Below are 17,295 nucleotides of genomic sequence, written 5' to 3'. Positions count from 1 at the left end.
GGTTTGTTTTTACCTGACACATCTGAGCAGCGAGAAAAAGAAAGGCTGATGGTTAACCTCACAATGATAGGTAGAGCGCTGAGAAGAAAACCGGCCTGGATTCCTTTCTGTGGGCCTCAAGCTCAGAGGCTTTGAAGTGGAAGTCAAATGCAGAGGATGATATGAGATGTGAAATAGAGAGTGAAAAGTGAAAACTGAGAAGTAAAGAATGAAATGAGTGCGTCAAATATGAGAGAAGACTAGCTGACATAATGGTGTATTGGGTGTGAATCTGGGAAAGAAAAGAGGAGTGGAGATCTTTGTACCTGTCTCCAATGAATGTGCAAAAGCAAGCGGAAAAAAAGAAGAGAAGGAAGAGAGTATCTCCAGGCACGGGCTGCTCATGTTGCCCTTGGCTTTTATGTGTGTATGGTGTGTGTAAAAGACCTTGACCACTGCCACTGACCAGCTTGTGTACATCCACGTCTCCGACTGGGTGGTCCGCTAACCTTGCTTAATTGAGAACCACATACCACACAAACCAACAGCTCACAAACACTCATTCTTATCCTGCATCTTTTCCTGCTCTTTCTTCACATATACGTCACATTTATTTACGGCGCTCTTGTAAGCACTCTCTTTATTCTCCCTCCTTTCCATTTTTTCATTTCTCATAATTGCTTGATGGAGAGGGAAAAAATCCCAATCCACTTTGTGGATTTGGGTGACCACAGTGTGTACTTTGCAACTAATCCAATTCCATTATTTTCAAGCAAAGAGCAAACTTTCAATGAGCCTATTCTTAAAGCACACTTATAAAGAGAGACCTTCAAAAGATCACTCAAACTGACTTAAAGCAAGCAGCAAATATTTGCAAAAAGGCAAGGTTTGCGCAATTTACACGGGTATGTTCACAGGCTCGTCGGCCGCAACAGAGTTAAGCAAATTAAAAAAAAGTGATTTTTCCAATATTGGACAATGGGAAACGGGGCTAACAGTAGCGACTGTTTTTCCAAAGCTGCTGCAACGTCACCGTGCTGGGACGGTGTAATTTCAGAGGCATTTATCACCGGCTTTCATGTCTCAAAGCCTTAGGGCACTTTTCCACAAAACATGCAAACAGGCACCACTTGGTGTCATTAAGCTTTCTCTCATTTCTGTTTTTTCCCTTCCTTCATTAATTAGGGAGTGATAATTATTCTACCCAGCTATAGCCCCTTCCCGAATTACCATTGGCCAATTATCCTGATTGATGACAGTTGTAACGTGATTGATGACAGCTATAAAAACAAAATAACGTTTTTTGACAGAACGAAGACGCGAAAGTCGAGCACTGACCTGGATCTGCTGCTGGAGGAGATTGATTTTGTGCTGTTGCTGCAGAAGTTGCTGCTGTTGTCTGGCAATCTGCGAAAGCACAAAGATTTGTTTAGCTGAACATCACTAGAAACCTTCAAACATTAAAGGATGTACGTTATAATAGTCCACGAGAGAGCAACTGGATTTATTATATCATGTATTTATGCAGACAGATAATATATGCAATCAGAGCTTGTGGGTAAAATCTCTCGTCCACCAATTGACCCTAATGACTGTAATCAGAGGACTGCTAATGTGTATTATACCCAGCTCCGGGCCTGGCCGGGGCGATGCGCCTCGGGGTGAAAGACTGGCATGTTTACGCAACCTAGGAGTGGTCGGGTCTGCCCAAGGGTGGGCTCTCGACGTTAAGTGCATTGCCTCCTCCCGCTCTCTCAATTTCTCCCAGCCCCTGCAGACTCACCCGTTCTTCCTCCTCAGTTAGCCTGACAGCCTAGGTTTAAGTGTCATTTAATTTTCATTTTCAAATATAATTACAAAGTGTTCACTGTAAGATATCACCCGTCTGCAAATGTGTCAGGATTAATTTGTGCTGGCTTCTTCACTAGTGTCAACAGTTAATTACTGTGTCGTGTCTGGATGGCTAAATGACATCCTAACTCCAGGCTCCCCCTTCCTCCCTCCCTCTCTTTCTCTCTCGCTCTCTTCTGTCCCCCTCTCCCTCCATTTTGTTTGTAATTAATGGAAAAGGATGCAGTTTTGAACCTTTGCAAAACCGTAAATTCCTGAAATAACCATTTATTAAAATCAGCTGAGCATACAATGAATATACAATCCTCATAAAGCTGAATATTAATGCGGAGAGCCGGGTGACATTAATAGGGTGAATTAGAAAACATGCATCCGTTTCAGGTAAATGCAGACCACATTAATATGCACCTATTCATCTGCATAATAAATTGACAGCAATTATATGGTTTCACTATAAAAACAGTGAAGATGTAGCTGGATCTTGTGCGACATTAACGGAGCTCATGAGCTGCTGATGCGTTCAGTACGCCTCATTTGCTTGATCTACACATGCTTTTCATGCAAAGTTTGATCTAATTGTGATCAATTTCCCTACCAATTTACGTGCTTCCATATTTCATCAGTTATATACAATAACCGTAACTCTGCGCTTCCCTCCTCATGACAGAGTCTGATTTATCAAGGAGTAAAACGTCAAGCCATAAACTAAATTAAAATATTAAATCGCTAAATAGAAGAACTCATTACCTATTTAAAAGCAAATAAGAGCAATCTTGTTTTAAGTGCCTCCTCTGATAAATGAGGCTGTAAAATTAGAATGTGTGACGCATCGCTGATAATATCTTTATTAAACTGGCTTTAAACAAAACAACAGGATTTATAGGACATATGCACTATGAAGCCAGTAAGAGATTTGCTTTTGAATTAAATTGGCCTCACTCCACAGGAAGTTGAATTGGAATGGCAAGAAAATAAATTTATTGAATTGTATTTCAAATAAGCATTATGGGAAATAAAGTTCTTCTTTGTCGTCCACAAAAGTTTTTTTTTTTTCAAGTCACTATGAAGAAATATACAAACTGAATTCAAATTTCTATAGGTGAAATTTCAAACATATTTAATTTTTCTCAAAATGTTTCAAAATTAAAATTTTGTCCTGACTAATTTTGCCATTCAAGTTAAAAAATTACAGTATAAATTTATTTCAATTTTAATTCCATTCTACATCATTCCATTCTCAATTCCAATTCAATTCAAATTCAGGCACTGACTTTAATTCTGATTTATGACTTTGATTCTGAATGGTGCTCCACCCTGGTTTGCACATTCTCACCTGCTCTTGCTGTTGGCGTGCCAGCTCCATTTGCTGACGTTGTTTCTCCATCTGTGAGGCGGCCAGTTTCTTCTGCTCATCATGGGCGGCCAGGAGTTGCTCTCGCAGGCTGATGAGCTGTGTGATCATGGTGGAGAGCTGTCGCTCCTTCTCCGCGAGACTTTCTGGAGTACCTGCAACAGAACACATGTAATCAAACACAAGGAACCAAACGGTAAAAGAGAAAAAAAGGTCTTCTCTCCATGACCCTGTACACTCTCCCAGCAGTGAGAAGAAAAGGTTTACATCTCATGTTACATCAGCCAGATGTCCCTCACCTCTTAAATATAGTCTCTATATGAAGGCAAAGGTCAGTTTTCCTAGAGACAGAACAGCAAACAAAGCAAGTGGTGGAAAACAGAGCCTTGTTAATTGATCTGCGCTTCAGAGATATAAAAAGCCCACAATCGAGAAGCTCCAGGGATCAGCAAGGTTTTTTTTCTTGAGAGGGCAAGACAGAGCCAGCAAATGCTGAGCATTGAGTACGTCTCAGTCCAGAATTCCTGAAGACCACAGAAGGCGGTCTGTAAGGGAAACTCTAGCTCCTCCAAAGCCGAGAATGGTATCATCCAAACAGCCTCGGTCTGATAACGGAACGGCTTCATTAAAAGTGCGAAGGTCGCGAGTCCCGCTCTCTCTTTCCACTTCTGGTGATCGCGGCTTCTTGTAGAGATGAGGAATGGAATTGTTCCTATTAAATAAGACGAGCTGTCACAAGACGAGTGAAGGTGGCAGATTAGTGACAGACAATACAGGGCAAGTGTGTGTGCAACTGCTCTCAATTCTCATTAAAGGAGGAGCAGGCACAAACACCTCAGAGCTGACGTGCCTTCTCGCAAACAGGGTCACCGTCACCTCTGTATCCTCTCATTATCTCTCTCGCATGCATCAAACAGCGTAATCACACCAGGCAATGTGCGTGTCTTCTGCACGTCCTCCCATGAGGACCTTTACCTTTGTTGCTGTACCTTTAGCTAATCAATGCTAAGTGATCCTGCCTCCGGACAGTAACCTGCTGCTTCATGAGAACAGTACGATCGGCTTGGCTAGTGGCCAGCTCAGTGTTAAATTCTTTCCTGGGTGTCTTCCTGTGCTCCCCTGGCCACATCTGTCTTGAGTTTCTCCGAAGGGGCTCCCTGGGGCCTGCTCTAGTTCAACTATTTTAATTTGACTAAACACCTGATTTATTTTATCTCTGCGATGAGGAAGGCTGTTTGTCTTAATAGGGCCTGTCAACCTCCAGACCCCATTCAGAGCAATTTACTGGCCGGGCTTTCGCGGTGGTGATGAAGGAGAGAGGCTGCAATTCTCCATTTACCCTCTCTCTCAAAAAAGGCACCTAAAAGCGCCTATTCACTGCTACTGCATGTGGTTTCCTTGGGCCTGAATTGACTTTTTATTCAGCCGACTACACTTGTTGTGAATGGCTTATCTGTAAAATTGATACATTTGCAACCGATTTTATTAACCTTTGGCTTGTGCCATGAAGGGCCGTATTTAGATGCCGCCGCTGTCGGGACTGACATCTGCCCCGTGCAGGCTCAAAAAAAGAAATGGAGCGAGAGTCCGAAGGGGATGGGGGCGGCAGAGCATCTCTCAACGGATGAAGGGAGAGACACTTCATCAAGTCAGAAGGACTGTTGGATGTCAAATAGCATAACTTGCTCCTCCTCCCAACTGGAGAATCTCAGGGGCCTCTGGGGGTGGACAGGACTCATATCCTACTGAGGGGCAAACATCTGGACTCAATTCTGCCCACTCAGGAGCTCTCCGGACAACCCTCCAACTCGATCACACATTTCAATCACACAATCCTCTTTGCTTGATTCTGCTATACAACAGTTCGGAGTACACTCCTATTAGGTTACATACCGTAATTATCATTTTTATGTATTTTTGTGTGTAGAACTGTCGTATATAGGTTATACATAAAGTGGTGACCGAGCGTACACACATGTGTTACAGTAACCAAGTTTTACCGAGGGGCTGCAGACTGTGGAGGGCCTAGCACAGGTTCTTGTGTGTGTGGAGTGCTGGTCTGCACAAACACCAACAGCATACTAACAGAGGCTCCATTGTTTCGTCTCCAGCTCAATTGTCCAGAGTTCACCCCAACCACCCCACCCTGCTACCAAAATGTCTTCCCGCTTCTCTCTCACTCCTGTTTTCCCCTCCTCAGATTTCTTGCCTGTTCTGGTCCTGTTTCATTGTTTTCTGACTATAACAGTAACTTCTCAGTGCATTATGGAAAGCTGAATGTTTTAGAAATAAGTGCATTAGAATACCAAACAATATCTTGTCTAGGCTGAAATTGAACAATATTATGCAAAGTATTGTGTAAAAAAGATTGCTTTATTTATTGTTTTATATCCTTTATTTATATATTTTTTGCTTTATTATATAATATTACATTTATTTTTAAGCATATATATTTTAAGCATTGATCTAATAGCATAGTAAATAGTATGTGCGTATAGTATGTATATAGCATATAGTAAATGTATGTAAATATGTATTTAAATAATACACAAATAAATAATATACAGATAAATATAAAAAAATATTAAAATAAATAACAACAAAGTATTAAAAATTACTAATACACATTAAATATAAAACAATAATAAAAAATGAAATAGGAAAATATTTGCAAAATGTTATTACAAATAATTTCATGCACAGTTTAAATCTCATAAATATGTATCCATATAAAAGAAATGAATACATAAATATATATGCAGTTATTTATTCACTTGTATATATAAAAGTCAATTGTAGGAATTAAATAGGAATAGTGTATTTTGGTAGTCCTGTTTTGGTATAGAGAATCCTGTTCTTCCTGCATTGAATTATAAATCCCTTTTAAAAGCAGATAAAAGTTTTATTGGCAGGGGAGCATGGGGGGAGCTCGGCCTGTATCTGTCTGCAGAGTGCTGACAAAGAGAGCAGTGGTGCATATTGCATTGCTCTTAACAGCAGTGAGTCTGGCTGCTCTTGTAAAGGTGTCTCATTGCATTGTCGTTCTGACTTGACACGGTCTGGACAGGAGATGCTAAATAATGAGAGCAGGTTAGGTTTGTCTAATTCATCAACGAGGACATAAGATTCCACTCAGGACCTTTGGCTGAGGAGGAAACACAAAGAATGAGGGAGAATATGCGAGAGAGACGGCGTCAACAGAACATTCACCTTCCTCTCCCTTCACTGCCACAAACCAGATTGGATGACATTTCCCACAATGCCCAACTCGAATACCGGAGAGAAACAACTGAGACTGCAATGAATGAGCGAGAGAGGGAGCTGTCAAAGAGAGGGGCCACCAGATAAAAGACACTTTGTAGGGGTGCGATTTGTTCTGTCCAACAGCCATTCTGCCACCCCAGGCCAACCCAACCCCCCTTCCCAGCTAATCAAGCAGTCTCTAATTTGAGTTCCAAGTCCAGCACCAAGGGAAGAGAGGGCAGCTTGTTACTTTGAAGAGTCCCAAGTGAATAAGAGAGATAAAAAGATCCAGGCACACACTAGGAAGAAAGAGGAAAGGGGGCGAAAAAGGGAAAGACTCTATTCTCTTCTCTTCCTTTGGTTAGGACAGCTGAACCATTATGACTAAATTTGAATGACTTTTTTCCCCTCCCTAATGTCCGAATACTGGAATTTCTTTGTCTCGCCTTCAGTTGGCTTTTGTGGATGCTCCCATATGCTGCGAGCCCATCCTAAGTAAATTAGGGCTCTAAAAGCAGCGATTGTGCCCAGGCCGTGTCCGGACACAGGCTGCGCATAGCTGGCGTGCCTGACGTGGCTGGCGGCTCGAGTGCTGTGAAAAGGTATATTCCCTCATCTCACCCAAAAAGGGGGGAAAAAAACAGTCACTAATGATTTTCAGCCCAGCAATACATATACACAAGGACTAGCATTTATGGTCCTTGTCAGTCACCTCAAAGTTTGCACGGTTAAATCACTATTAGAACCTTGTTGCATCTAAAGACAAGACCCAAGGGTGAAGATCAAACTAAATCAAAGATTAAAGACTGAGAACACACACAGGCACACACAAAATCATTATAATTCAGCTCAATTAATATTTATATGAACCTAACCTACACATGCAAATAAATACAACAACTGCATAAACCACAAACCATTAAACAGCAAATGATACATAAAAAGTTCAATAAAAAATATATAAAAAATTATATATATATATATATATATATATATTGTTCTGAATGAGCAATACATGAGAGAAAAATTTTATTAAAATTAACTATTTGTATGTAATTTGTAAAATATAAACTGAAACTAATTTGCAAAATAATTATACTAATAACAAAGCATCATTTTGACTAATATATTAATAAAAAAAATGGTTTCCCTTTCTCTTGAATTGAGATGGAATGACCAACAGCTGTTACCTGGCCTGCTGCCCCATGTGATGATCGAAACCCTGCTGATCCTGCCAATAAAACTTCATTAACTAGCATGCACCAAGACCTGCTTGCACATGTAAGCATATGGCAGCTCAAATCATCAACTCAAAAAAACTTTTCAATACTGCATTAAAATTTAGCATAATGCTAAATTACAGCTCTGGTCCAGGCTATAAAAAGAGGTCGAACTTCTTGTAACTCAATATTCACTTGTGCCAAACCGGATACAGCGAGCATTTAAATGTGATTAGCTATGCATATAAGAAAAAAAGGTCTTGGAAACAATTTTTACTCTGAAATTGCTAGTAAATTTCACAAATAATTACAAAAAAATGACAAGTACAGTAAAACACTGAATAAATGGTTGAATTTTGAAGTAGAAAGCCTGTATTTTTAACATTTAATACAAAATAATAATACTAAAATAATCTGTTTTATTTACAAAATAATTTTTTATAGTGTAGACTTCAAACAAAAATTATACACCTCTCACTTTTTTTAATATTTCATTTTGGATGAAAAAAAAACATTGATTGATGATCTTTTTTTTGTTGCCAATTTGCTAATGTTCTTAGCAACCAAAACACGGTATTTAAATCTATTCTGGATAGTCAATTTACATATAAGTGAGTGAGTGAGAGTGTGAGTGTGAGTGTGAGTGTGTGTGTGTGTGAGTGAGTGTGTGTGTGCGGCTGTGTGTGCGCGTGTGTGCATGTGAGAGAGAGATGGCAGAATACGGAATGTACTCCAAGTATGCAAAGTAAATTCAAACGCACTCCATTACATCTTACTACACACTCTCAACAAGGATTTTTATTTTTTCCCCCCTTCCATCTCAAAAACACTTGATTGACACCAAAAGTCAACAGAGTGGCTCTTAAACAGAGACACACTTCATGTTCTTGACGTTCATGGGGCACTTTAATGCGACTAATAATCTAATGACGACAGCAGCGATGCTCACGAGTGTAATTAAGATAATGCAAGAGCCCTGCTCTTCTAGCAGCATCCTCAGCATCACACAAACCTCTTCATTAAAGAGTCCTACCGAGATAACAGCTCGACCTGGCCACACAACACACACATGCAGACAGACGCGGGACAGAGAGCTCATGGTGTGCATTTCAATGTTCCTCCTATCAGAGTTGATCGGCACCGAGGTCACTGCCGAGAATGAAGGCGCCCTTGAACACACACTTTTAAAATCGCCAATTCATCACTCGCTCAGATGCCTTGACCTCTTCCTGTTTTATTATTATTATCATTAGAGAGAATAAAAACCCTGATTAGATGCAACAATCATTCAAGGCCTAACTTGCTCTCGTGCTTGTGTGCCTGTGTAGAAAGATTTCATTAGTAGCAATGTACATCCCCTTAGGGCCCTGAGGCTTGGGGAGGAGAGGAGACAGAGCCCGGAGACTCTACTGTAGTCGGAAATCCAGTGTGACACGCGCTAAAGCAGCCCGGGCATGGCCCTGCCTGCTCTTAAACAGCATTACACGGCCGTGAGCAGAACATTAGCTCTGCGACCCACCCTCTGATAAACGTTAGCTCTCCCGACACTGCCGTACACGGAATTAAACCTGTGTTTGATAGTGGCACAGATCATGCAAAGATGTTTCTAATTTGTGAATAATTGCATTATTGGGTTTCACCACCTATGTAGCCTGGGAACAGTGTAGGACATTGTGAATCTTCTTAATAAAGGAAAATATTTGCCTAGCAGGAAAGCTTAAATGCATGCCCTGTGGTTTAGTGAAGTGATTTTCCTCAGGTCTGAACAGTGCGTGTGTGTGTGTTAGTGTGTGTTGGGCTGCTTCGATGGCTGTCTTCCCCTCAACGCTCTCCTGTTCACAAGCACTTTCAATAACACCATGTGAGGAGAGGCAGCAAACAAGGTGTGCCTTTCTACAGCCAAACGCCACAAGCTAAATTCCTCAATTCATTAGGAGAGAAACGGAGCACAGCTTTCCCCGCATTCATCTTGCAAATGTGGCCCAAAGAATAATAATTTACAGTGGCTCATATTTCACTTGTGTACATAAGGGCAAACAGTTTGACTATTGAGGCGTTAGGGAGAGAAAAATGCAGAGCGTGCTGCTAGAGGATGGGGGAGACGGAGGAATATTTCAGACGCTGTGATGGGTGGAGAAGGTTTCATCTCTCGGTCAGGAACAATGCCTAAAAGGAGTAATGGGAAACGGTTTCAAATCTGGCACAGATCAAATATCAGTAAGCTGCCAGAAATCTGTTTTGTTTCGCCTCGCTTTAAAAGATGCTCAATTATTTTGGTAACATATTTGTGCTAAAATTATAAATTGAGTAAAATAATTAAATTACAATTAATCTCATATTTGTTTTGTGTTTTTTTGTAACCTCTCTCTCTCTTTTAAGTTTAATATATATTTAATACACTGCTCTGTCCTGTTCTATAAAATGACTTTACAAATTTGTCAGTGCAATAAAATGTACTGAACATAGACCTACAATAACTCATTTAAATTTTGTTTTATATATTAATTTAATTATGTAAAATAATAATTAATATCAATGTTTAGAATTATCATAATACAAATGTATACAAAATAATATGATTAATAAAATCAACTTCTATAATAATAATAATAATAATACAAAATATATAAATAGATAAAAGTAACTAAAATAAAAATAATTCCTATCTATGATCTGATTTTGTTTTTCCTCATAGAACTGAATAACTGTAAATTGAATAAACGTGTAAACAGCATAAAAACGATGTGTTAACACTAACTTTAACAGCTCTAGTTTTAATGGGTTTTTTTAATGATTTATTTTTGCCTTAATGTATAATGCTTCATGTTTCATATTTTTTTTAATGGAACAGCCAATGCATTAAAAAATGTTCATGCTTATCCCTGAGTGTCACATCACATACTGTATCTACACTAGCATGGGTTCTCTGCCTTTATTGGAGCCATTAAGAATAAAGCTGACGTTAAATTGAATAATCATGTTTTCGAGTAAATCCAGCTGCTGGAACAATCGGCGCTCTGTACCCTCACAGTCCGCTCTCTGTCCGAGAGCGCCTAAGCCAGGTACGAGTCACATCGAAATCACACTCAGCCCTGCCGCTCTCTTAAAAAGCTTCTACTTATCTACGAGCCACAGGACTTTCTCTCCACAAGCATGTAGACAGTCAGAAATTGATTAGGCAAAGAGCGAGTGACCCCTTTTTCCACACAGCAGCTCAAGTCACCATTTTCATGCGGTCACACAATGCTAAGACATTTCAGACTTTCTGTCCTTTTCTGGGTTTCCGATACTTTGCAAGTACAGTTTGATTTCCAGACATTTTGTCACATTTTTTTTTTTAATTAGTCAGGGACACCTGAACGTTCAAGGCGAAAGAAACAAAACGTCTCAGCGGCAGAAGCACAGACCTCTGATTCACTAATGAAATCTATTAAAATGACAAAGCCAAATTAAAATTCCACCAGAATATTCATTTAAAATATTTTTGGGACGTTTCCATCAAATAATGAAACAAGGGTGCACGGGTGCCGATGTCTTTAACTGTGAAAATGAAAATGAAAAATTAAATCTAGCTGAAGTGAATCAAAGCTTCTAATACACATTAAAAAAATGAACGTCTTAATTGCACCAGCCGCACCTCTTTGCATTAAATTTGGTGATTAACACTCTCTGGCATATATCTGATGTGTTACTCTGTATTTGTTCATATATCTCTCCCTCTCTCTCTCTGACAATCGAGCAGGCACAGCTGTGGTTTGGACGTCCTCCAGACATCCTGCTTCTCCTGCTTTGTGGTTTTGTTTTGCAGATCTCATCTCTCTCTTCACCGTTCCTCCTGATTGACAGCTGAGCTCAGGTATGAAAACAAACACACCGTTCCAGTGGCGGCGAGTGGAAAGCGATCCGTAGCTGACTCCCCCATACGCCCTGTACCTGTTACCGCTGCCCCTCAACCCTGAGCCGGTGTCAACATGGGGCTTAAAGAAAACACGCAGGATTCTGCAACACTTAAGGGCACTTAAAAACATTTCTGGCCTGCCTGATGGCCTGATACAATTTCATTTTACTAGTTAAACAAGGCTTTAAAACCATCTGAAACATGAGAAACGTCAACTGAACTAACTGAAGTTGTTAGACGCAAACCGATCTAAAACCAATCTGGTGTGATGACTTTGTTTACTTGTTTTGTGCAACGGAGTTGGGCAGGTCCGGACGCGTTGCAGCGTTTCAGAAAACAGGTCTAAGTGTTCTCTGAGTTTCAGCTTTTTTTCCACTCTCTCTCTCTCCACTATTGTTCTTCGTTCCCTAAAGCAATCTGTGACTTTTTTTAGATCCTAAACTCTGTTCCTTACCACAGCGTAGTGCCTCGACAGGTTCACAAGGTGAAAAATATGTAAAAGGCTTTAAAGAACAGCTGCGGAGATTTTAAAAGTAGTGAGAAACTTTATTTTATTCAGACGCACAGTTCAGCAGGGACAGCGATTCCTAGTCGATTTATTTATCGAACAAAGATCAAAGGCGGGTTTTTGTAGTGCGGCGACAATGGCACAAAGAACTGTGGGTAGAATGCACAATGCCATCGGTTCAAATATGAGAGCAAAAACAGCAAGGCCAAACAGGCAACAGCTTCCTTTTCATCCTCGTGCCATCTTTTATCCTGCGCTCTCTTCCATTAATTTCGAGCCGGAGGAACGTGTGGCCTTTGTATTGATTTTTTAACCTGACTATTAATGCACTCTCTGATTTATCATAACACTTTAGATCTTAATCATAAGTTGTGTGTGTTTTCTCTTTTCCAGCTTGGTGCCTTTGTTTGTGTATTAATTAAGCAGACCTTGTGTGTCTCCAACCCTGAGCTTCCTTTTTAATTGCCCGTATTTACATCAGGCCAACTTCAAACGCAGAGAGAGACATTTTGTAAGGGGGAGCACAAAGGAGGCCTTTGAAATGTCTACAGTCATATGAAATGGCAGGCTAATTAGAAACCTTAGGCTGCCGGTATGATATGAAAAGTAATTCTGTCTGTTTCTCTACAGTCGCCCGCAGCCTCGCTGGAAATCATGACGGAGGCCACTGGTGGGGTATTATCAACGCCTTCTACCTGTTTATACCTTTTAAACATGACCTCACCCAATGCCATTTATCCAACAGAAAAATACCCTGTAATTTAAAAAGATATCCTTTCAAAAGGCTAAATCTTTCCTCGCCATTTTCTTCGCTGCACTTTGATCTACGGTGCCACATAACGGGGCAGGTACAATGAATCTAGTTTACTATGATGTGATTTACATTTGGGGGTTCATTAAGGTTATTGCCGATGAATGCACTTATTAGAATGTACGACTGTTTCTTTTCCCCCCGTTCCCCAGCCCCCGCCTACCTCGACCCCTCCTCCACCCACATGCCGCAGAGAGTAAGTCTAATCCAATAATTAAAACCAAGGACAAACGTTATTCATAATTCTAAATAGCGCAGGGAAGGAAAAGGGAACCATTAAGTGAGGGAACAAAAAACAATAATACTTCTCTCCAATGTTATTGCCCTTGCAATCTAAATCCCGCTATTAACTGCCTCCTAAATGTCTTCTCCATTAAAAGCGCCCTGACATATTGATGCTATAACATCGGATATTCTGACTGCTATGACACCTGTACCTCATTCTACTGAAAAGGCTGTTATCAAAACACGTGGCGGTGCAACAAGAGTAAAGCTCTGAGGATATGTGTGTCGGCAGGAATGGACGACAATCCCCAGCGTGCTAGAGAAAGGGAAGAGAACGAGAGTTAGGGATAGTGAGGGAGGAGTGCGGGGTTGGAGCCGGGCAGAAATAGCGCGTTATCAGAGAGCCGGTGCAGTGCTGTCTCCTGCTACATAAACACGTCTCTGTAACAGCCAGTGCTAAGACCTGCTCGTGCAAATAAAACAACAACAAAAAAACACATCCCATGAACACCTTCACTGGGTATAAAAAGTGCATGGGCTGTACCTTCTTCCAATACAAACACACATGGATTCTTCTCCTCTGTTCTCTGTTTGTACCAAGCCTACCTTTCCATTGAATTCTATGTCTAATTTCCATTCCAGGAGATAAATAACAAAATATAGCTGCTATAATGTGCATCACACTCATATAACAGTCATTCTGAGAAGAAAGAGTAACCAAAAAAAGGTTGCTTTCTGAAACATATTTGTAAGAGGCTTCAGGCTTCTTACCTTTAATTTCTCCTAACAGCTCGCCTGTGTTGAGTCGCTCCATCTTCTCTTTCCAGTCTTTAGAAAGGAGTTTCTCCATGCAGGATTCTGAAACAAAAGCAACTCAGAATGAAACTGAATGCATATACAAAGAGAAAAAATATATAAAGTACTATCTAAAGTACTGCTTTATTTAAAAAAGCAACCTAAATTGCATATTAGCTATAAAAAGAGAATTACCACGGACACAGTTTGAGTGAAATCACTCCATAACGCAGACAACTGCAGTAAAGGGGCATTCATACGACAGTGTGCATTGAAATCCTCTGTATCTCTCAAATCCATAGCTTTGAGTATGACCCACAAACCTTGAGCAACAAAACAATTTGTGCTCATAGAGAAAAGAGGCCTCAAAGACAAAGAAAAAAGACAGAAAGAAACGGGAAAAACCTTCCCATTGAAAAGGTGTGCTGAGCAAACTGAAAGAAATAAATTCCGTCTGCTTCTCAGGAAAGTGAATGTTACACACCTGTCTTTCAACAGCCACAGCACACAAGAAATGTTGTGTTCTAACGGCTGGACTGTGGTAATAAAGTGAAATTCTATAGAGATCACTAGCTGAGTGCATTACAGTAGAAAAGCATGTCAGCTTAGTTCATTAAGCGTATTAGGGGTGATGTCTAAAGGTCATAAAAAATGTTTTAATTTCTAAACGAATAAATGCATTGGGGTTTGTAACTGAATGAAATAGAATGCAATATTTTCAAGTTAGGTCAACTACATTCAGTGAAAGTGTCATGGTGAATCTGTTTCTACCTAGGAGTGGGAATATATCTTCTTTATGAAAGGTATTAATTGTTTATTTTTTTATTTAAGATGGCAGGTATGGTGTTTCTTAATTTCTCAATCATGCACATACAGACAGAAACACAAAGACGAACACACATATAATACATGGATAATGTGAGACGTGACCCCTGGTCTGTAGAAGGTCAACTGGAGAGGCAGAAAGAGTGATAAGAATGAGGCGCCGCACAAAGAAAGACATTAAAGAGGAAGGTAGACGGGGTGAGATGGGCCCATTTGACTGGCCCCGCACAGCCGGCAATGATGAAAACAATTAACATTTGTCTGGCAGACAATGAATCAGGAGGAGGAATGGCTGGAATCCGCAGAGCCGCGGCCCCGAGGTCGTTGATAAAGAACACACTGCTCACCAGCAAGAGCTTGAAGCTCGCAGCCTGGGTCAGCCTGTTCCCATCACACAAACACACATGCACACACATGGGACAGAGAAACACCCAATCAAATGCACTGGACAGAAAGAAGAGGAATCGGGTGAAGTGTCCAAAAGGCACAGTTTAATACATCAAGATCAGATTGATGTATACATCAAGATCCAGGCCGTGACCTTTGAGCAGAGGGGCTGCGGGTCTCATGTTGCCATTCGATGACATCATGGAGAGGAAGAGTAGAGTTTGCTCCCTGTGTGAAAGGCTAAAGGGCATGGGGCTAAAGCAGACATTCTTGCACGCTGCTGGCAGCCCTCCGGCACCGTAAGCCGTAGTTAAACCGTTCGTGAACACAATGGATCATTTGTGAACACACTTTGCCAAACAAAAGGGCACAATTCATGAGAATGAGAATGACTTTGGCTACTCTGTTGTGCGTGTTTTGTGTCTGCTTGTATTGTAGTCATAAAGTATCTTGAGGTACTCCAGGCCATAGAACATTCCCAGTGAGTGACATCATCACACTCATGAATGTGGTGTGATGAGATCTTCATCTCATGCCTTAAAAACTGATGTTGCAGCTATGCCTCTATTATCACGAGCACTGCTTTATCTTGTTGACTAAAAAACGAATTCACATATGTATGGAAGCCCTTTTATGTAGCAATTTTAAAAAGTATTTACTATCACCATTTGATTAATTTGATGCATCCTTGCTGAATAAATTTAACCTCTTTAAAAAAAAAAATCATAAAACCTCCAGACTTTTAAATGGTAGTGTACAGTATAAAGTTGTAATTGGAGGAAAAGGTTTCCATTACCAAAAATAAAATGTCAATAACAAAAAAATTAATAAATAAGTAATAAACAAATTTCCATAAAATAATAAAAAATAAAACATCTAGGCACAGAAACAGTTTCTTCCCACAGGCCATTTCCCTATTGAACTGTTAAATGACTCCCAAGACCCCCCTTAGCGCAATATTCCCACTGATTAATGCCATATTCTGTAAATTCATATTATTCTTAACACTGTGAACATGTACATAATCTTTAAATATATTTTTGAATATTTCTATTCTGGTCTTCATGCTTTTATATATTTTTATTCTTTCGTTTTGTTATTGTGTGCCTCATTGTTGAGTTTATATGCGTACATTGAAGCTATATTACTGAGAAAAAGTCCTTGTGTATGTAAGCACACTTGGCAATAAAGCTCTTCTGACCTAATCTAAATATGTGTACATTGGCAAAGAGAAAGTAAATGCACACAAAAAAAGTGACCACTGTGGGCATGAAAATGTTTGACAGCTTGCAAAGAGAGAGAGTCTATGGCCAAGCATTCAAATAATGCATCTCATAATTTTGTACTGCATTTATATCTGATCAAATGCACATTATTATTCTTTAGCTTGGGTTAAACAAATCAATTTTGCTTGGTTGGAACAGCAGCTACGCTAATTATGTCTCTATTTGTTTCTCTGTTTTTGCCACGGGATGTAACTAGGATTTACACAAGCTTCAGTCTGGATCCAGAACACCTGAGAAGAGATGATGCCAACCCCTCAGAGGACCTCAGATGATGCCAACCCTCAAACAACTTACAGAACTACCACATTTTGCTATACGTTTGATTGCAACATATAATAATTGCTGTTAATAGTGTTCATCGTCTGTTTGATTATGTCTTTAATTGATTTTTCCGTACATTTCTGCCATATGTACATTAACTGACAGTCACCACTGATAAGCTACTACTAAATATATTGTATGAACTTAATTTTCTGTAAAGTTGCTTTGCAAAGATTTGTATCGTGAAAAGCACTATACAAATAAACTTGAATTCAACTCAATTGAATGGTGACAGCCACTGCTTTAATACAGTGCAAGGTCACATCAAGGGGAGGTCAAATTTCCTTTGATTCTCCATTTCCTCCATTTCAGAGGGAACGACAGGGCACCTCCGTCTGGGTCATTCTAACATTATTTCTACTTTGCTGACTTTCCCAATCCAGGACTCACAGTTTGTTTCCTTGACCTTGTGAGATTCTGCGACCCTGTGTTTTGTGTGTGTGTGATTGAGGTCTCTTAAATAAAAGCGCTTCCTGTCACAACACTCTCCTCCCCTCAGATAATAACCACATACACACAACACACATACCAGCATATATATGTATAACAAATAGCAGTACATTCTTTCCTCCAGGCTGAAAAAAGAGCTGGAAAC

The 17,295-nt window shown here is 40.0% G+C and overlaps 1 protein-coding gene across 8 annotated transcripts in view; it reads right to left on the bottom strand.

Moving 5' to 3' along the window:
- sox6 (SRY-box transcription factor 6) overlaps positions 1-17,295 on the bottom strand; it is a 136,811-nt gene that overhangs the window by 66,373 nt on the left and 53,143 nt on the right. For all 8 annotated transcript variants that reach the window (XM_016273127.1, XM_016273129.1, XM_016273130.1 and 5 more), the window contains 3 exons: positions 13,858-13,944; positions 3,164-3,336; positions 1,318-1,386 (listed from right to left, as the gene is read on the bottom strand). In XM_016273127.1, coding sequence (XP_016128613.1) covers positions 1,318-1,386; positions 3,164-3,336; positions 13,858-13,944 — 329 coding nt within the window. The remainder of the gene's footprint in view (positions 1-1,317; positions 1,387-3,163; positions 3,337-13,857; positions 13,945-17,295) is intronic.

The sequence above is a fragment of the Sinocyclocheilus grahami genome, unplaced genomic scaffold, assembly GCF_001515645.1.
Source record: "Sinocyclocheilus grahami isolate Dianchi unplaced genomic scaffold, SAMN03320097.WGS_v1.1 scaffold76.1, whole genome shotgun sequence".
NCBI lineage: Eukaryota > Metazoa > Chordata > Actinopteri > Cypriniformes > Cyprinidae > Sinocyclocheilus > Sinocyclocheilus grahami.
Note: the sequence above shows the minus strand (reverse complement) of the source record. Positions and strands in the feature narration are given on the sequence as shown.